The sequence below is a fragment of the Triturus cristatus genome, chromosome 4_1, assembly GCF_964204655.1.
Source record: "Triturus cristatus chromosome 4_1, aTriCri1.1, whole genome shotgun sequence".
Taxonomy (NCBI): domain Eukaryota; kingdom Metazoa; phylum Chordata; class Amphibia; order Caudata; family Salamandridae; genus Triturus; species Triturus cristatus.
In genome coordinates this window covers 304,800,201-304,821,598 of record NC_140585.1, presented here as the reverse complement: position 1 = coordinate 304,821,598, position 21,398 = coordinate 304,800,201, and the positions used below count along the sequence as shown (strand labels likewise).

The following is a 21,398-nucleotide window of genomic DNA, read 5'->3' as shown; positions in this document are numbered from 1 at the left end:
GGAACCACACTCGATCTCTTAAGGCTGTCTTGGTAGTAACCAACCCACAGTGTCCTTCATGGGCCTGCTCGATGACCGCTATCATAGGCTTCCAGGTATGACGATTCTCGAGCCTCGCAGAATTACGCCTTCTTGGGTGATTTCTAACTCATCCAGCATATTTTTTAACTTTTGAAATTCAACATCATCACCAAGGGGTTGAGTACTTCAACTCCATGTTTGTGTGGCAATAAGTTCTTTGATTATGGTCATGTCGTATGTGCATGGGTGGCAGCAATGATTTGTTCCACAGACAGAGCCGCTGGTGTGCTGGATCTCAACAATAAAGTTGAGATATGCTTCAGCTGTCTTTGAGGTCGTACTGTGATGAGATAGCGGAGGTCGTGAAAATGAAACTGGCAGGTTTTAATCTTTCCCTGGTTTGTGCACGATTCATAGTTGAACTCTTGCAGTCTTAACCCTCACATCTAGATGCGAGGGGCACATTAGCCTTCGGGTTTCCAAAAATTGTAAGCAACAGCTGGTGATCTATGATGACAGCGAATCGTTTTCCGTAGAGGAATACATGAAAACATTTGCAGGCTGACACCACAGCCAGACTTTCCTTCTACTGAGAATAGGCACATTCTGTTTCAGACCGGTTTCGACTGGCATGGGCCACAATGGGTCTCTGAACATTCGGATGACAATTGTGTTGAGGAAGGATTGCCCGTAGCCCCACCAGGCTCGCATCAACCGTTATTTCAGTATGTAATTTGGGGGTCAAAGTAGACCATTTCAGTTGCATTCTTACTCCCATGTTTAATGTCTTTGAAACTCTGGTTGCATTCTGGAGACCACTGAAATGGTACATTTCGATTTGTCAAGTTTCTCAATGGGGCACTCCTGCAGAAAAATTGTGAATGTATCTTGAGCAATAACTGGCCATGCCTAGAAAGGATCACAGCATGGTAAGGGCAAGTGGATGACAGTACTTGCACCTTGTCTGGGTCTGGAGTCATTCCCCCATCAGAGAATATGTGCCCATAAACCTTGAGTTTGGTTTTGTGAAACTCACACTTTGCGGAGTTCAGAGTGAGCCCTGCATCAGCAGATAACTGGCACACTTGGGTAAGGGCTTAGTCATGCACTTTCTGTGTTCTCCCAAAACCATTATGTCATCACTATAATTAAAAGCATGTGTAACAGTTTGCATTACTCGGCTAAGGCCATCCTGAAACATCTCAACAGCCGGAGATAGTCCAAAACTCAGTCGCTTATATCTGAACAAACCAACATGAGTCAAAAAGGTAGTAATGTACCTGCAGCTCACCTCCAACTTGAGTTGATGATATCCTTTATTCAGGTCAAGACAGTAAAACACTTGGGCTCTGTTCAGTTGCATGATCATGTCCGCTATGTGTGGACCAGGGAGTCTTTCCCACTCAATGGCTTTGTTTGCCTGGGGCATATCAACACAAATGCTACTGTCCTTTTTTGGGACTACTGCTGCGCGCGAAACCCTTGCCATGGGGATTGTGGTGCGTTCAATTATGTCATGTTTTAAGGGTGCTTCTAACTCTTTCTTTACAGCTTCTTGTAGATGAAAAGCAACTCTACGCTGCCGCTGAGCAACACGGCGAACGTCTTCATTAATATGAAGCTGCACTTTCATTTTCTTGTGTTTTCCAAGGCCATGGAATAAAGTCAGGAATCGACTCGTGATCTCAAACGGAGCACAGAGGTTGTAGTTGAGGGATATCAACCCCATGTCAGCAGCGTTGTAAAACTGAGCAAACAGGCGCTTGACGAAGTCCCTTGTAGAACATGAATGGTGGCTTGCACTCTTTTTTGTGTTGCATTGTCGCTGTGAATGACCCTTGGCTTGGAATTAACTCAAAAGCAGGCCAGGTATATACCTTTGTGTATGACGAAGTGAGGTGAGACACGGGGGATAGGCTGATAAACTTTTCCACTGGCATGATATTAATCAACGCACCACTGTCTATGATGAAAGTTATTGGGTGAATATTCACTTTCAATGTGATTTTGGGACAGTGTCCAAATTAAGTCTGTAGCTTTGTTTGGTGAGATTTCTTTGAACTGTGATCTTTACATGTAGCTAACCCCACATGTGCACACCATCTTTTGGTAGATATCATCAGCGCACAACCATCGTCTTTGCAGGTACTCAATAGTGACGTTGAAGTATCATTGTACAATGAGCTTCACGACAACTGATTTTGTCTGGTTCCTACTTGTTGTAGCTGATGTTGCTTTTTGGTTTTAGGGGCATGGCAAGAATGCTTCTGGAATGTACTTGCGTCCATCTTTTCTTGCCGTCGTGACACGCTTGAATTTTCTTTAGCTCGGCTCACAGTTATGAAATGGTTCTCTTTCTCCCAACATTTGCAGACTTGTCATATGGCCCGTAAACAACGCACGCCGTGAGGGGAACGGCAGTATCACTGGCAATACCCGGAGCGCCGTGAGGGGAACAGCAGCACTACATTGCCCAGCAGTCCCGGGGCCGGCGCACAGCATTGACGCCACTAACGCGCCTGGAGGCGCCTTAAGAACTCGGAGCACCTCCCGCATCGCGGGATGCGCGCGGGCAGCGCCGGGCAGAGGGCGGGCCGTCTGTGGCCGTCCGGGGCAGGAGGAGGCAGGGCTGGGCCTGGACCCTAACATCTGACAATGGGTAAGCGTAAAAACGTGTCAAATACGGAGGGAGGAAAAAAATCGAAATTACCAAGAAAGTCTGACATTATATCTTATCTTTCATCTGCTGTGGGGGCCCTTTCTAAGGAAATCGCTAATGCGGAACAGGAGCTTGGCATAGTACTTCCCTGCTCACCAGCTCCCTTGGCTAATAGCGACACTATCCATGTACAACATGTCCCCCTGGAACCTGAGGTTGTAGTTTCGAACCATAACACCAGTGAGGCTGAGGTCATTAGTCCACTCGCTGTCAATACTTTTGCATCAACCCTGCCACAGCAGGCTCAGGCGTCCATCTCTGATTCTAGGACGACTATAAAAAGGAGGAAGAAGGCAGCTGGGGCCCAAAAAATAGTGTCTGTGCCAATTGATGATCTTGGTGACCATCTAGAGAAATTGTTTATTGACCGCATTGAACCTCTGTTGGTGGGCATCGCCAAAGACATTGTGGAGACATTGAATACTTGCCTAGCGAGTTTATTAAAGAAATGTGCTCTCATTGAAACTTTGGCCAACAAACACGTCCAGACCCGGGAACCTTATAAAGTGTCTGGGGATCCCTTAGACAATAGTGCCAATGTTTCAGCAAGTCAGGATAGCCGTATGTCGACCAACAGTGGTGTGGTTTCAAACAACCCTGGGATTCGGGATTCTTGTTTAGTGCCTAGTAGTTTAGATCCTATCCATCCTACCCCAGGCCCCCCGGATAGACATCTACTGCCACAATGTTCCCCCATTAGTTCCCGGGCAAAAGGCTGTCAGCTGATCATAAACCTGCCCCCGGAGGCTGCTCCTCTAGTCGCCACGTTCATAGGAGTTCCGCCTCTTAAACTGGGAGAATCAGAACATGTTACTGACCTAATATATAAGGCCAAACAATGGTGTGCAGAATTTTCCAGTGGTGGGTTGAACATCTCAGACAGGATAATTATGGCAAGAAGGGTGTGTTGGATCGGGAATTCTACTAAGCACATATATGGGGATTGTGTTATAGTTAATTTCGACACCCCTGACATGGCCGATAGATTGTTCTGGGATGGCTCGGTGATCTCAGACTTCGGCCCTATGAGACCAGTCCCTTTGGGATTCTTTTACCCATTTCCTGACACACACCATCTATTACCCCCAACACATCATGTTCTACGTAGGTTAGAAAATGAGGGCTGGGTCCGGAGTACAGTGTCAGGCGATACAGGTCCAGGGAAGAATCGTCGCCCAAATCTTGTAAAGGGGGGCCTAAATGTTATTACTAGACCTCCTTTGTGGCCTGTGCACATAGCGGGAACGGGGCCCGGGTCAGCCCCGAGCAACCGTTTTTCTCCCCTTTCAGATATAGAGGAATTGGATTGACGGTCTGCCTTAACAATGCCAGATCCCCATGGGGCCCTTAAAACAGATGTACCAGCAGTCTGTAAACTTATCAGCTGGAACATAGCTGGCATTAGAGCAAAAAGGACAGACACAGCCTGGTTAGATTTTGTCACCAATCATGACATTATTGCCTTTCAGGAGTCCTGGGATTCTTCCCCTAGTTTCTGGCTGGATGGTTATACTAGCTTTGTTATTCCAGCAACCCCTAGTAGTGCGGGTAGAGCTAAAGGTGGTCTTATTTCCCTTTTTTCTCTAAAATTATGAGGGCAATTAAAAATGATCGACTCGGGCTCGCCTAACTTTTTAATTGTAGAATGGGTAGTTTCTACCACCCACAAATTATTATTAATTAACTTTTAAAATTCCTGGGAAAGGGAAGATGGGAATGAGCATATTGTCTCATTGGAAAAATTCCTGTCTAATTTCAGTCTAAATAATCATACTCAGTTCGATTTTATTTTAATGGGTGATTTTAATATTCACCCTTGTGGTGATTTATGCCACTTTGGTGAGCATGAGGGACCGTCGGGCTCATTGGCCCCTCATTTTGAGCATACCAAAACAGGGGAGGCCCTCGAAGAGTTGTTGGCCAATTTTAACATACTGGAATTGATTAACACCGAGGGGGGGATACGCACAAATACCTACAAGGGGCACGACCATGGCTCGGTTATTGATTATATTTTTTTGACTCCTGGTATTTTACATAGGGCAGTGACCTATAAAGTGATTGTCTCTATTTATAGTGACCATAATCCGCTGTTGCTTGAGTTACTCTGGGGTGAACTGATGGCTAATAGGTCTTGCTCCCTTCGTGGGGAGACTGCCCTAGCACCAACGGATCAAGGGAGAAGACTTAAGTGGGCAAAAGTGGTCCCGAAAATTTTTATTGAAACCCTATTCCCCAAAATTGAGAACAATATAGCTATTTGTCAGGATACAAAAGCTACAAAGTCAGAAATTATGGGGGCCTTCGAGGGAATATGTGACCAAATATCTAATGACCTGATGACCACATCGAGCCAGCAAGGCAACAAACCACGTAAATGGTTTGACTCAAACTGCTCGAAAGCTCATAGGGTGTTAAAAAAAGCACTGCTATCTACCCCGAGAGACAAGGCCCTTATTGCTAAATTGAGGAAGGAGTATAAGCTAACCATTACTAGTAGGAAAAATGCTATTAAAAATGACGCATGGGAAAAACTACTTACAATTGATGTTCTGCGTGATAGCAGTCAGTTTTGGGCTATCATTAATCAGCCCTTTTTCTCTGAATCAGATAATACTGTAATGGATTGTGTAATTAGCGATTCTAAATGGCTGCTCCATTTTCAAGAAGTCTATGGGAATCTAGCCACTGACATACAACATAACCCTTCAGTGGCCTTTGCGTGTGCTCCCCTTGTTTTTAACTGTGAGGAAGTGGAGAACGCAATCTTGGAGACCTCTAGAAACAAAGCACCTTGACCTGATGGTGTGCCAGCAGATTTTTACACCCACTTACCGAAACTCTGGGCAAAGGTGCTAACTAACGTCTTCTGTGCCGCTAATGGTAATATTCTCCCCTCTACATGGGCTACCTCAATTATTGTGCCGATTTTCAAAAAGGGGCAGCGCGATGACCCAGGGTGCTACAGACCCATTTCCCTGTTAGACTCTGCGATTAAGATATTGGGCAGAGTCTTATTGCACAGGCTAAGGGATAATATAGAGAGTAATGGGGGCCTCTCTAATATCCAGTATGGTTTTAGAGAGAAAAGAGGCACCATGGACCAATGTTCGAATCTCCACCTCTTGATTTCCAAGTATACGGTGGCCAAGGTGGGGTCTTTATTTTTGGCATTTATGGACCTCTCCTCGGCTTTCGACTTGTTTAATAGGTCTAAGTTGTGGCTAATTTTACTAGAGCTTGGGGTTGATCAAACACTCGTCCATTTTATGGCATCCCTTCACCAGGAGCTGTTTGCTGTGGTCAGGGTCACCAGGGAGGGTAGGTGCACGAGACGATTTAAGTCAGAAAGGGGGGTGCGCCAAGGCTGTATCCTGGCCCCCCTCCTCTTTACCATTTACATCAATGGTTTGGGAAAACACCTGGTGGAAGTGGGGGCTGACGTTCCGCGTGTAGGAGCGACTTTAATCCCAGCTCTCCTATACGCGGACGATGCAGTATTATTAGCTCGTACAGGCGTCGGCCTTCAAAGATTGCTGGACAAATTTGGGGCCTTTATGGTCCAACTAGACCTAAAGATAAATGCCAAAAAGTCACACACGATGGTGGTTGGTCATCACAGAAGTAGGTTATAAGTAAAAACTTTTTTCTGTGAAGGGGAGGTGGTCTCCAGAGTGGCTGTCTTTCCCTACTTGGGCGTCCTTTTTGACGAAAAGGGGTCTTGGGGCCCCCAAATTAAGGCGAAGAGTATATCCATGGCCCGTTCGTCATCAGCCCTTATGGGATTCTCAAGGAGACTTGGGTCTAGGCCTATGGAGGCTCTTTTGAAAATTTATAACACCAAATGTATTTCGATTGCCTCTTATGGTTCACCTTTGTGGGGTTATCTATCTGTGGAAAAAATACAAAGAGTGGAGAATGGATTCATTAGATACCTTTTGTCTGTCCCTAAATCCTCCCCGACCTTTTCTATTCATTCGGAGGTGGGCTTGGATTATGTTACAGACAGGTTGAAATTGGCCCCATTGATCTTTTGGCTAAAAACATGGCTTAACTCAGAGTTAACTTTGAATCATGCCATTATGTCTGACATTATGGCAATGGATCTGGCAAATAAAATACCTTGGCTGGTTTATTTGAAAAAAACTTTTCAACAGTTGGGCCGCATAGAACTCTTCCAGTCGCCATCCTGTATTAGGAGGGAGGATGTTAATCGGATCAAGATACAATTTTTAGATAGGGCCAGATTGGTTCGAGAAGAGCAGGAACTTGAGAAACCAGCTGTTAGGTCGCATTTTATGCTAACTTTTTCTCCTTCTCTAGAGCCTTATCTCAAAATTGTTACTAAACCCTTACATAGGTTTTTGTTGACCAAATTTAGGTTCAATTTGATCCATCTGACGCTGGGTAGCTATCCATCATGGGCAAAACCAGAATTGGGCCCTCCCTGTAACTGTGATAAATTTTCGCAGCAAGATACTATGCATTTTATCATGTTTTGCGAGACATATAGGGATATAAGGAAAAGATATCTGTTACCAATTCTGAAAGAGGCTGGCTTTATTCAGGTTAGGCCTGCATTAATCTATCTCCAGCTCCTGGGCTCCACCCGTATCATCTTTTGTTCAGCCAGTTTTTTAGTGGCGGCAATTAGGATCAAGAAAATTAAAGCCTCACCCAATGTAATATTTTAATCAATTATGTTTTTATGTGGATTTTAACATAATTAATTGTCTTGCACTAATTGATAATGTTTTTTTATTGAACTGATTTTTATACATATAATTGGGCGTTTTCATGTTGTATGTATGTAATTTCTATGTCTTTTATGATTTTAACAAATCGAATAAAGTGTATTTTGACTGACTGACTGACTGACATATGGCAGGACATTTCCCATCATGGGGAAATGGAAATCCACATCAAAAGCATAGCTTTGTTTTCCTTGAAGACATCGACTTATCTTGTTTATGCTTGCTTTTCACGGTCAAAGGCGATTCATTGTGCTGTTCCTGCTTCCATGTCAGCAGCTTGTCAGTCTGCTTGTTCTTCTGCTCTCGCAGCTACCAGCATTTTCTGTAGACTGCGTGTTTTCTCTCCGCATGCACCTTCTAAATGCATCTGAAAGGCAGCCATTAATGACTCTGAGGCTTATGACTTTTTTTGTCGGTGAAGTCACAGACCTTGCAACGTTTAATGAATGCATTAAGTCTTTCAACAAACTCGTCCATTGTTTCACCAACCTGTTGTCTTGCTTGGTTGAAAACATACCTTTCATAGTCGATATTCAGCATTGGATTGAACTTGGTCTCCAGTGCTTCTTTTTTCTTTTGGTACGATTTTACATCAATCAGTAAGATTTTCTATAGCACTTCTTTCAAAATATTTGATAATCTTCTTGTCATCTTTTTCTTCTTCTAGCACATCTACAAAGTCATTGAGTGTTTCGATCCACGTAGGCCACCTGGTACCAATGTTCTGTTTCTTAGAAGTGTCGAAAGGTGGTGGCTTGAGGAACACTGCTGCATTGTAGTTCCTGCTCTCTTGTGCCGCCATTGAGAGCATGTGCTTTTCAGACTGCTTTCGCCGTACAGGGCGGCACCAACAACTTCTGCAACTTGTGTTTGAACCTGGGTCGCAGAATGCTTCGATTGCCCTTGATGGTGAGTGAATTCTGTTTCTTGTACCTTGTTGTCACTGTTGTAATTTTTTTGGTTCGTCTGAATAATCGTTCTGTATTTGGGGCATGGCGTAGCGTCTTCGTTGACCATCTTGTCAGTGGTTTTGGTGGGCGTTTTGAATGTGCTCCTCTTCAGGGCCTTCGGTCTCTTCTGCAGCCCTGTACGGGTTGGTGTCAGGGCTTCGACTCCACAGGTTGCAGACTGCTCTTCTTTGATTCTGGGCATACGTGGCACGCACAAGCAGTTTGCCCTATTGTTGCAAACTATCAGGGAGAGCACTTATCCCCTACTCATCGCCAGTTGTAGCGTTTTCCCCAACCCAGGAGTATGCAGATAAATTACACCACACAGGAGGTGCAGCCAACCATTATTTTTCAGCATACACTCAAGCATTGTGCATTACATGATAATTCCCATTAAACACACCCTAGCACCTCCCTGCATATTACGTATTTACTCTTTAGAGTCCGCTCAGAACTATGAGGGTCCTAGTGCGCATAATATCAATATGCTATATCTATAGAGGGTTCCCTGTCATTATGGCCAATAATCATGCTGAGCATACTTTGGCATTTATCCTTCTGTCCAGTGGCGGCTGGTGTACACGGGCGAAATGGGCGTCACCCTGCCACCCTGGGGGATTAAAAAAATGTGAGGTGGAACACTGAGCAGCCAGCAATAAATTGTGCTGGCTGCTCGGTGAACAAACATGGGCAAATCCGTTTTTGTTTTTGAGGGGGTGGGGGAGGATGGCTCTTGGCTCCTCTGCTGCGCATGCTTTTGGCTGGGCGAAGATTTCTTCGCACTTGAGCCAGAAAGCAGGGCAGTGACGACAAACAGGTGGGAAAGGCCTGGTCTTCACTGCCAGAATAGCTTTGGATTTTGGGCGTTATTTCTAAAGCCCAGGGAGGAGTCAGGATCTCCCCATTCATTCCAATGGCTGGGGGCGGGGCAGTCCGGCTTCAGGGAAAGTAGTGGGGCATGGCAGTGGCCTCTGCCTCTTCCTTGATAGAGACCCAGCAACAGTTGTTTATTATCAGGTGATTGGTTGGTGAGGTGTGCTGGAGTCTGGGGGAGGTGTCAATCCAGCATTTTCCAGTTTGGCTCGTCGTGCTCATTGCCATGCTGTCTTCTGCAGTCACGAGGAGCCAGCCCGGAGCGAGAGAACACTGGTCGGCGCGTTATCGAACTTGCAAGTTGTAGGATTGGATCTGCGGGTTACAGTTACAGGTAGCTTGTACTATATATGGCCAGTCCTGTTTGTATATGACTTCTTTCGGTGTGTTCAGTGAGTTCAGTTTACCAAGACGTGAAAGCGTGCGTGACTAATTTAGAAGGAACACCGGCCTTTCACAGGCTGTCTGCCTGTGAAAGGCCGGTGCTCCTTCTAAATTAGTCACGCACGCTTTCATTGAGGCAGAAGCCTGGTTATTACTGACTCTCGTCCCTGCGTGGAGTCCGTCCCACTTTCCTTCTCCACGTTTCCTCCACGTCTGTATGTTAAACTTTAAAATCCCTTGCTGCATTTTGCCATCCATTTGCATCCTTTTAGGACCTCATTCCTCCGCTTGTTTATTATTACCCTAGTAACACGTAATAAGAAAACTTCTATTCAGAGTTACTTTCGTTGGATGCCTGCCTACTTTTTATATTTCTGAGGTTGGTTTAGCTTGCATTATTCGTTATATAAAGAATGAACATGTTGATGAATAGTGCATTACAGGTGGATTCGTTTTTTTAGTTGTGGGTTAACCGGCCTGCATTATGCACGTCAATCCTTTTCTAAGAAAACAAATATTACTTTCTCTTTTGGGCAAAGTTAAGTTGTGGTTTGGTCCCTTTTTATTCTGTTCACACTTTAATTCAGAGCTTAATTTGCTGTAATTTGAGTGAATTATAATCTAAAACAGAGCTTTTCAATGCTCTTTAAAAGTGATTGTCCTTCTTAGGTACAATAGTTATTCAGAAAGAAATAGCAATTTTCAGTGTGGCTGATCAAAATGCAGAAAGAGCCCAGCCCGTTCTTTTATAAGCAGTTTGCCTCAATGATTCGTATTTAATATGCTGCTTTTCATTGCCAAAGAGGCAGGGTATGATATGATTAGAGCCTGGGCTTTCAAAGTCAAAGATCTCATTTAAGCCCTGACATTTGTTTCTCCTGAATCCCCCTAGTCTGATGTTAATGCAATGACTTCTGGAGCGCTACAGCAGACTGAACAACACATCTATCAACCGTTTCAAAGACCTTCTGTGCTTTCTTAACAGGGCCAATGCAGAAGAACATAATTTGGTAATTGTAACTTTCAAACCTATGTAAATAAAAAGTTGTTTTGCCAATGTTTTTTTATCCTTTAGCTTTTACAATTATTCAGTTGTTGGCTTCTAATAAAAATTGTAATGCATGTTGACAGTTGCCAGGTTCATGAAAAAGCAGCACGTCTTCTATTCATGAGACAGAAGGAGCTTATCTCCATCCCTGGATTCGCTTTACTGTATCCGGTGAAGCTGACTACACCTTTCTATACCTTCTTCATTGTTTAATATTAAGTGCCTAGACTGGGCCCTTTTTTCTTAAAGGGGGTGTCAGATTGCAGAAAAATAACAATTCTCTTCTCCTAGTCCTGCATTCCTAACAGTCACGAACTATTGGCAATCTAAAATGTTGCTTTGTTTGATGTATTCTGATGTTGTGGGCTGTATTGTGGCATCATTCACCGGTTGGCCCTTTTAAGGAATACATTTATCTCCTCTCTACCCTTGTGTTGCTTGTGTTCTCTAGATTCTGTATGTTTGGCTAAACCCAGATACAAAAGCTGTTGTTTGTCCCTTATATGGCCATTGTCCGCACAGGTAAAAAATTACCTGGAATGTACTGCTAGACACAATATGTATGGATACTGCCTTTCCCAATGAAAAATAGCTGCCATACGTTCACATTTTAAGATTTCGCAAAGACTTCTATATAAAATTGCCAATATTCATTTTTTACATGCCCTTCCTGTTTTTGTTTACTTTAATTATCAGTCAAGTATTATTATGGAAGCTTTAGAATACATTTTAAAGTGCTTTCTTCTTACATTTTCTTTTTAAACTATGTACTGATAAGGAGAAGCAATAATAGCTCTTGGAAATTTAACTAATTTTTGTGCCAGCCAGGACATTACAATCCTGGTCATGCCGGTAAAAAACACAGCCCGGTGGCAACCCTAACAATGTACAACTGTTGCACATTCCCCAGAAAGGTGAAAAATTTCTTTTTCCTGCATTGAAAAAATAATCTATGTGAGAAGAGCTGCAATTTTGTGTAGTAGATCAACCTCAACGTTCAGAGTCAAGCAATGGGAGTAGCCACAAAAATAAATTACCCCACCTTGACTTTGAAACTCTGAACCGAATGGCAGTGAATGAAGTCGGGCACACGTCAGGTGATTTCCTGGGGGAATGCCAAAACCATTGTGGCCCACGATGCCTTTTACGATTTAAATGTCTATCCATTCAGCCAAACATCTGTTCACCTCTCTAATCTACCTTCCTTCTCTCCATCCATACTTCCTTCACTTCCCCTATCCATCTTTCAAAATATCCTTCCGTTCTCCAGTCATCTTTGATTCTCTCCATCCATCCATCTTTTGCCCATGACATACATTCTTCCATCCATCATTCTATCCTTGCTTCTCTACATTGATTGCTCGATCTATCAATCCATCCATCCTTCTTACCATTGATCGACGCAGGCACCATCCGTTTATTCATTCACCCATCTCTTGATCCAACTATCCATTCATCCACCCCTCCTTCTCTCAGTTCACCCATCCTTGTCTCCAAGTATCCAGCCTCTTTCCACCCTTTTTACTATCTTTCCACTCATGTTCCCTATTTGCATGTGTTCCTTCACCCCACAGCTCCATCATACTATTGTCTTTCAGAGGTATTTATGGCTTCTTTGACTTTGATTGAAGATACTGCTCATAGACAACATTTTAAAGATTTTATGTTACATATGCTAGCCAGTGGCATCTCCCTCCCTCGCTCTAATTGCTACAGTGCGGGCTTTCCTGACAACTCTGTAACGTCACAGGGTTTCTGTATGCATGGATTGGAACGCCATGTAAAATTGCACAACAAAACGATGCATGCTTGTATACTGTGGCAATATACCTGAGGTATGTGAACGGTTGCGTGGAGAGAGGTGTGTAAAGGCATATCAATAAACATCTCTGGATTAATGAATTTAAAATCATTTATACAGCTCTTTGTGTCGCTTTTCTACCACACCAAAGCGCTATAAAACATATTATTATTGGCCAACTTAATGATACTCAATTTATAGACCACACGTGAGTGGAAGGCTCAGTCGACCATGCCGAGGTTCGAAGTTGTGAACGACAGACCATCACACAGCTCAGCAGCAAGTGTACCACTTACATAGCTATCCATGTGTAAGTAGAGCACACAGAAATGTATCAGTGTACGTGTTCGTGTATACGCAAACAGAAGTGTGCAATATTATTGATTTATTTATATTTGTGCTTTGCTGAATGCTTGGATGTCCACTGACCGATTCAAGCGCAAGTGGTTTTTATGACAAGTGCAATGCTATATATTAAGCAAATAGTTGGGTATGTCCGTGCTGAGTAAATAGTCGTAATAATGTCTTTACTGACTTGCAGAAACCGTGCCCACAGTGCTTCGGGCGGCCATAATGGCAGGAAATGTGGCAGACTGGCACTCAGGAAGAGCGCTTCTTCTGCGCTCTTGACCTTTTGGCGTTTTCTCCCTTCACCCACTCACTAGTTACTTTCTGCCTGCACTCCATTTCCACAGACAGCAGCAGCCATACCTAGCGCTTCCTGGAGCACAGGAAACTCCTCAGCCACTACCATGGGCAGCCCGACGTTGTGGAGTTTAATTGTGGTCTTATCTTGTCTTTTGTTCAGGATTCGTTTAGTGGAATTTTAATTATATAGGTGTTGCTCGTTTTATTATTCTTCACGATACGGCAGATTGTTTCTATGAGCTGCACGCATGAATGGTTTGATTTCAGTTTCCTGAGTAACAAACTCGTATCTAACTGTACACAAAGACACGCACGAAGGATCGCTGAACGCTACATTCCCTGAAGGTGCATTTACTGTACTCTTCACTAGTTTCGGTGCTTCCACTTGGCAATGGACCAGTGCCCTCTGTGAGAGGGAAGAACATATCAAGGACCTTCAAACTGCCTCTCTCTCTCCATCCATTCATTCTCTCTCTCTCCGATGGTCTTCTCTCTACCCCCCTCTCTTTCTCTCCGTCTTTCTCTTGAAGCCCCCCCTTGCCTGCTCATAGCTGCCAAGTTTCCAGTTTGCTTATGTGTGACATTTCCAGTGATTGTGTTTGCTTATGTGTGACATTTTAAGGCCATATGTGTGAGACTTTGAGTGACCCTTTATTGTGAATTGAATAAAGCCGATATAACCATGAAATAAGATAAATATTGGGCAACTCCCACTTCGCATATTAAAATGGTTTAGAAATTGCATTAAAACAGACCAGAGCGCTGATGGATCTTCTGAGTAAAACAAGAACAGTGAAGTTTCTTTATTGAAAAGCGGTTTCGGGAAGAAACTCATTTTAGTGCTGACAGGCCAGTTAGTAAAATAGTGGGCACTCTGCTGGTAAAATACACAAAGATTGTCCTCTATAACTCATAAAAATTGGCAATTTCTTAAATGATAAATATTTCAATTGTAGTGCTTTGTTGGAAATACTCCACTCCCACACCGGAAAGGGTTGGTGGTAACGGGGTACTTCCAGGACATACAGTGGTAGCTTGGCTCGAGTGGTCAGGAATCAGGCACCGTGCTAAGCATACGACATACCCATACAATAACCATGCGTGCATCCGTTCCAAAAACGACTCTACACCGTAAAAATTATGAAAATATCTCTGTTTATCTTCTTTTTCTCTTAGTTGCTGATTAGATAAATATTAACACAATTACAATATACAAGGCTTTTTAAATAGTGCCAGTCAAATAAATACTGTCTTAATGATTCAATAAATAGAGGTGATCATAAATAAGGAAGGTATAAATATAAGTGCAATACATACAGGCAATTAAATATTCTGAGGCAATGAATACTGTAAACCAATAAATATTGTGCAACAATAAATACTGTGGAACAATAAATACAGTGAAACAATAAATAGGTTAAATACAATAAATACAGTGCCCTCAATAAATAATTAAAAGCCGACAGTGACACTCATAGAATCAGATCACATTTGAGATTACTATGGGCTGATTTGGCCCAGGCACAGCTTGTGGTGATGTGGAAGGCTTGAGGGTGTCTACTCCCTGGCTTGGACAAGGCTGAGGCCTAAACTGAGGTAGATCAAGGGGGGAACACCAGAGACCTGGCTCTCTCACTCTACACAACCCCTCTAAATTAGTCTCAGCTCACCCCTGGCACAGTCCAGCTGGTTCCAGCACCTCTCTAACCCCTAGAGTAGTCTCTTAGGATTCCACAGGGCCTTTGGCGCCCTCTATTCCACTTACTGCCCTTTTTCTGAAGCTCCGACGCCGCTGGAGTCGTGTCGACGCCGTGAGGCGGTTCCGGTTCGATGTCGGCGGCCTCGGCACAATGTCAGTTCTTGACGACGCCGGTAGGCGGTTCCGGTTCGATGTCGGTGGCCTCGGCTCGATCTCGACCTCCGATTTGATGGCGTCGGGCAGACTTGGCTCGATGTCGACTTCGGGCGGCTCCGGTCCGATGGCGACCTCAGGTTCGATGACGTCGGCCGGCCTTGGCTCGATGTCGACTTCCGGCGGCTCCGGAGTGCGATCCTCACTCCCGACCTCCGATGCTCCTCTCCTCAGGTTCCGGCGACTCCGGAGTGCGACCTCACTCCCGACCTCCGGTGCTCCTCTCCTCAGGTTCCGGCGACTCCGGAGTGCGATCTCCACTCCTGACCTCCGGCACGCTTCACCTCGGTTTCCGGCGACTCCGGAGGGCGGACTTCACTCCCCCGTCGACGCCGCTCACTCGACCTCGGGTGACTTCCTCCTCGACCTCTGGTACTTCTCCGACCTCCGTCAGCGCCCTCTCTCGACCTCTGGCGGCTCCGAGTACGACGTCTGCTTTTCCAGTCAGCGCCGCTTCTCCACCTCGGGCTCCGGGTCTCAGGCTTCTCGACGTCGGACTCCAGGGAAACCAACAATCAGGTCAGGACTTGGCTGTTCTTTGCTTCTAAGGCCTGTTCCTGCTGTCCAGGTCCTTAAGATGGTTTTTCTTGCTTCTTCCCACACAGGGCTCCAGGCTGGGCTCAGTCAGTAGGGACTAGTATCAAGGGTGGGTTTATGGACCCCACTCCAGGCACAAGTTTCCACCCCTACTGCCTCACTCCTTCCTCCTTCAGGTTTCTGCTGCTCACTCTTCACCAGTCAGGTGCCAACTGCCAGCTCCAACTGCCAACTCTCTGTCTTAGCTTCCCAACATTCTAAACCGCCTCCAACGGTCACAGGGTTCTGGAATGTTCTGGAAGGTGCTAGTAGGTTCCAGTGGATGCTGGTGATGTCACAGGTGGCCACCATTTTGTGCTCCAGGCCCTCAGACAGAAGTTTCAGGGGTAGCTAAAATGGCTCCCTGAATCTGCAGCAACACGAAAAAGTCTGGTGGTTCCCAAAAAGGAAAAATTCAAGCAGGGTTTGAGGCAAAAGTGGGACAAAATAAATAATGATGAGGAGGGACCACCCAAAGGGCTGACAGGTCTAACATGCTTTATTAACCTTCCTGCTTCCTCAAGTTTGCATGAAAATGCACCATTTGTCCACTCTTATTTTCAAATTTTTCTCAGGGTAATACCCCTCCCGAACCCCACTTAAGTTGTTCAGGCTCGCTCGCTATGCTCGCTCGCCATACTGCAGTACGGCAATAATTTTACGCCTACCACTTTCAAATGTCACCAGCCGCCCCTGCTTCTGTCTGCTTTAATATGCTGTATTGCCACGTGTTGTTATAGGCTTTCTAACCTCTATGTTTGTCTCATTCCTTGGCCTCTTGTCTCCCCCTTGTCCTTCCTCCTTTATGTCTGTGCGCGTGGCGCTGCCACACGGTCAGTTTCTGGAATGTTGGCAGGATATATGTGCAAAGAGAACTTTAACGGTTTTAGTTGTTGTCTGGATCGGTGCCAATAACGAATATCAGAGTTAACTTGTCTCCTCATTCCTACATGAGGTAACTGGCGACGAGCGCGGTATCGTTACGCGTCAATCTAGTTAGAACCGCACTTGCCGCGGTGCTGCTGAGCTTGAAGCTGCAGGTTCCCTGGCTGCATCAGCCGCTCCTTGCTAGCCCCGAGCTTCTTCACTTGTGTGGAGGTGGAAGGAGAGCCTGGTGAACCAATGCCCGTTAGCCTTCCTGTGTGACACTCCTGATTCGGCCTGCTACATTGCCTACCAGTCTTCTCTGGATGGTGTGCCCGTCTTCGACCGGCCCATGGGAGGAGACGTCACGCACTGTCTATCGGCCTTCCTGCATTATGTTCCCGCCCCCCCTTTGATTGGCCCCTGAAAAGAGCTAATGTTGAGACAGTGAGTAAATGAGCTCATGCTTTCTTCAGTTTTCAAGGGAACCACTACCCTGTGTGCCCACTGGAGGGAGCCCAAATATTAAAAGTGAATATCGAAATAAATCAGATTATTCTACGTTCAATTACACATATCTACTTCTATCTTCATCAAAGTTAAACTGTTTCACTGCTTACTTGAGTAGAGTAATTTCGTTTATCTTACATTGTGGTGGTATATTATTATAATATCTGAAGTAATGAATGTGGTAGCAATGCCCTGCACAGTCCTAGAAGTTCCAGGACGACGTGCTGAAAGTCGTACCCAAAGGGTCAGATGCTTTAAAAATAATTTGGGAGCAATTAATGGACAGTGGCTCCTGAAGGAGCAGTGCCCTCCTTGCCAGCAGCCCTAAAACTCGAAAAATACAACAATAATAACATGTTTATTATCGTTTTATTTTACAGCACGAACGAGTCTTGAGAGGCGGGGCAGACAGTGACAGGCTGTGAGGCTGGAGGGGGAGTGGTGCCTGGAGGGGGGGTGGCCGGCCAAACACACATGCGCTCTGAGCTGTGTTGCTGGGTTAGACATTCAAAAGAAAACACTCGAAGTATTTTAAAAAATCATCAATCTTCATCTGACATTCTGCCTTCCTTTGCTGAACTTTTTTTTGTTGGCTTTAAGGACTCTGCTAACCAGTGGAAAAAAGTGCTTGTGCTTGTGCTCTCCCTTGTAAACATGGTAAAACTGGTGTGCATTTGATAGGTACATTCAATTTACTTGTAAATCCCCCCATAGACTAACACTTGGTTACATTGTTGCATTTGATAAGTGCTAATGTCACACTGTAAGCAGATAGAGAAATTATTTTTACACTCAAATGAGTTATAATTAAAAATCCTCTTTAATTGCAAAGTTGTATTTTAAGTTACAATTTTCAAAATGCCGCTTTTAGAAGGTTATATATCAAAAAAGGGGGGGAACCAATGGGCTTTTTAACAGGTCCAGCATACATGCTCAAGACCAAGTAAACAGAAGAGGGTATGCTGTTCCTAAAGTTGAATCAGAGTCTAGGGAAGAGGGATACGTCTTGTTGTCTCACGGGGGAGAGCCCCCCTGAGGTAGAGAGTGAGGGTAATTCCTCCTTTCGGAACTAGGGTCCTCACACACCCAGCCAGCTAGGTGTCATGCTTCATCATTGGGCCTGCTCCTCGTCGGGTCGGCGCTGCAATACCCGACGGGCACCCAATGAGGGGCTCTTTAGCGGAGATCTTTTGTTCCTGCCGTTTGGTGCAGTGTGGATGAGGGGTCTAATTCGTGTAGATGTAGTGTAGGGGTGGAACAAGTGGTTAAAACAGGTCAGTTAGTCCTAGTGCAAATTTATTCTGGTAGGTAAACTGCCTGATTAAAAACTACTGAGTAGGGGATCTCTACAGGCTATTTGTCTAGAATTCTACCCACTACTCTCAATAGGTCAACATGTTTCTTGCCTTCGAAGTCAGGAGGATCAGTGGCAATTCTTCAGGACCAATGTGATAATAAAAAACTATCTACACACCGTGGTGAGGTGGAACCTATCGCCCACGTTGTAACAATGTAGGTCAATCCCTACACGGTTGAGGAAACTAAATAATTATTAAGTTATGACTCATCAGAACCTGGACAAAATGTATGTTGCCCTTCAATCCATGGTAAGCGCGTTTAGTAACCTACCCCTGCCGCTGGTCGGTTTCTGCTTATTCATCCATTCTTGATTCTCCCCTCCATCCCTATGTTGCTCATTTCCTTGCTGTTTTAAAATATGATTCCCTTCACGTCTTACTTGACTTGCTTCATTTCTGAAAAAAAAAGTGAGGCAAGCTGCTTGCTAACAGACCTCAAGAAGTCCCTGGCTTACTCTTCGGAAGTCTTTCTTCTCTTCTTCCACCCTCATCTAGGTCGAGCTTACCTCTCTTTCCCCATATTCTGTGAAGGCGGGAGGCAATCTGCCTCCCGCCTTTTTTGTTTTTTTAGTCTGTTGAGAGACCGTCTGCAGACGTATTTGGGAGACCTGGTTGTCTGAGGCTCGGTTCCTAGATAGGCTGTTGGAAACCTTCCACTGCATGACAGTGGAGTCAGGGTGATGTTTATTCCTTGTTCAAGGTGACTCAACCAAGGAATTTTAGGCCTGGTATAGAAGAATAGTGTATGTCTAGTTCCTCCCTTGTGGGGCTGTGGATTCTACTAGGTAATCTTTACCTAGACAATTGGTTGATCTGTGCCTCGTCTTTCTATCAAGCTGTCATTCCCTCCTGGAGTTGGTGGCAGTGGCAGGTGCATGGATTCCTACTCGCTCTCCCCAAAGTAATATCTGGAGCCTACCCAATTAATGAGGTTCATTGGGGTAGACTTCCAGACAGCAGCAAGTAGGGGTTTTCTTTTGGAAACAGGAGGTTGTCTCAGGTGAAGCACCAATACAAAAAGGTGCTGAACCTTTGAAAGACAGACCCAGCTTTCCTTGTGCTCCTGGTGCTCGCTTTCACCTGATGCCCTTGTTATATCATCTCCAGGAAACGTGGTTACTTGAGTGGTGATAACCTATTCTAGTGCCTCAGACTGGGGGCTACTTTGGGAGGATCTGGAAGCCCAAGGGAGGTGGTCCATAGTCTTGTGTCAGTCAATGTACAATTGAAGGAAACTTCAAGCTTTCAGGAAGGATTCCTGGCATTCACACGTCAGGGCTTCAGCATCCTGTTTGATTTAGAGGAGACAGTTATGTGGTAATCACATACCTTACTTGGTTTTCAGGGAATGGTTTCCCAGGGTGTTGGCTCTGGCAGTGGGGCCGCTGCGGCTACTTTAGGTAGTTCCAAGTCCTTTGAGTTCTTCAATCATGTCCAGGCTGCAGCTGTCTCATTTGAGGTTGGGGTGTGGAGGCTGAAAGACTAGGCCCGCACTACCTGAACATTTGTCTGCCGAGGTTCAGTCCTTTTCTTGTCCATTTACCAGAAATCTTTATTTCCTACTTATAGGGGTTTCGTAACTGTCTGGTGGTGGCTACTGTCAAAGTCCAATGGGCTCCTTTTAAGATAGGCGCTTTGTAGGGCCTGGATTCCCTGATGTCTTGTCATTTGAACGTTTGTTTCCTGCTGAATCCCACTGCGAAGGTGCTGGTTCTCCCCTGGGTTTTGCATCTGGTTTTGCAGGTGTTGCAGGATTCCCTCTTTAAGCCTTTGGAGTTAATTGCATTGGGTCTACTGTCCTATAAAGCTGTTTTTTTCTGATGGCATAAGGTCTTCGGAGGTCTTTAGGGGGTTTGGGTTCTCTGGAATGTTCTGAGCCCCAGTCAGCTGTCTTATCAGATGCATCGGTCTTAAAGACTGGTCCTTATTTCATATCCTGAGTGCTCTCTCGTTCCATTTTGATCAAGAAGTTGTTCTCCTGGCTCTGTCTGGGGAGGATATATTTCTGACCCCGTTGTGGGTGAATGTTGGGTGTGCTGTTGTGATTTAACTGGCACAGATGCAGGATTTCCCTAACTGTGAAGCGTTTGTCAATTTTTGTCATGCAGAACAAGGCTGAAATCAACTATGGCTACCCTGAGCTCGTAGGTGAATGCATCATTTTCGAAGTTTCTTAGGTATCTGGGGATGTGCTTCCTCCTATGAGGTGTGGAAGGTGGCTGCTTTCTGTCTTCTGCTTCAGGCATTCCACTGTTTGATGTTTTTCTTGCTGGCACTTGGGCTGTGACTTAACATTTGATAGCCAATAAAGTTCATTGTGCATTGCGTCACGTGATGATTGGGTTTGTTGTGCATTAATGTATTTGGCCATGCTTCAACCTGGTTAGTGTTTCTGTAGACCTCACTACATTAGCAATAGAGCAAGGGCGGCTGAGACGTGGAAGTAATCTTTGGATTACATGAGATAATCTGTGTTACTCCCTGTCCTTACTCCACTCCTGACCGCCATCCCTCCACACTCATGGTTGAGGCGCCATGTCATTAGTGGTATGATTGTTAGATCACTTCCCCTCCCCACAGGATATGGGATGAGATGAGGTGGGCCAACCTAGAGGAGAGAGCAAGACGGAGAGAAGAAAGACTTTTGTAGGAGATACCACAGGCTTCCAGAGCTCTGTTATCCTGGCCGCATGCCTCACTATGCCAGGAATAGAGCATGGACGGGGAGACTAGTAGTAATGAACATTCCCCCCAAGTAAATCAAAGAGTCATTATGTCTTTTTAATGTTAATTCTTCGATGTGCCAGTTTTCCTTTATTTAAGATTATATTGTCACCTTCACTAACTGAAATGTCCAGAACTTCCATTGACCTTTCTTATTTTTGGCATCCCACTGACCATTTTATGTATGTGCAAAGTTTTCCTCAGCAGCATACATTTTTTTTTCTGATGACCCAAGCTTTCTCGACTTTACTTTTTA

General features: G+C 44.9%; 1 protein-coding gene across 5 annotated transcripts in view; it reads left to right on the top strand.

Annotated features, from left to right (window-relative positions):
• Positions 1–21,398, top strand: part of HDHD5 (haloacid dehalogenase like hydrolase domain containing 5) — a 179,336-nt gene that overhangs the window by 23,765 nt on the left and 134,173 nt on the right. For 2 of the 5 annotated variants that reach the window (XM_085652187.1, XM_085652186.1), the window contains exon 2: positions 8,162–8,403. The exons of the other annotated variants lie outside the window; for them this stretch is intronic. In XM_085652187.1, coding sequence (XP_085508313.1) covers positions 8,383–8,403 — 21 coding nt within the window. In that variant the 5' untranslated portion in view covers positions 8,162–8,382. The remainder of the gene's footprint in view (positions 1–8,161; positions 8,404–21,398) is intronic. 5 annotated transcript variants of the gene reach the window in all.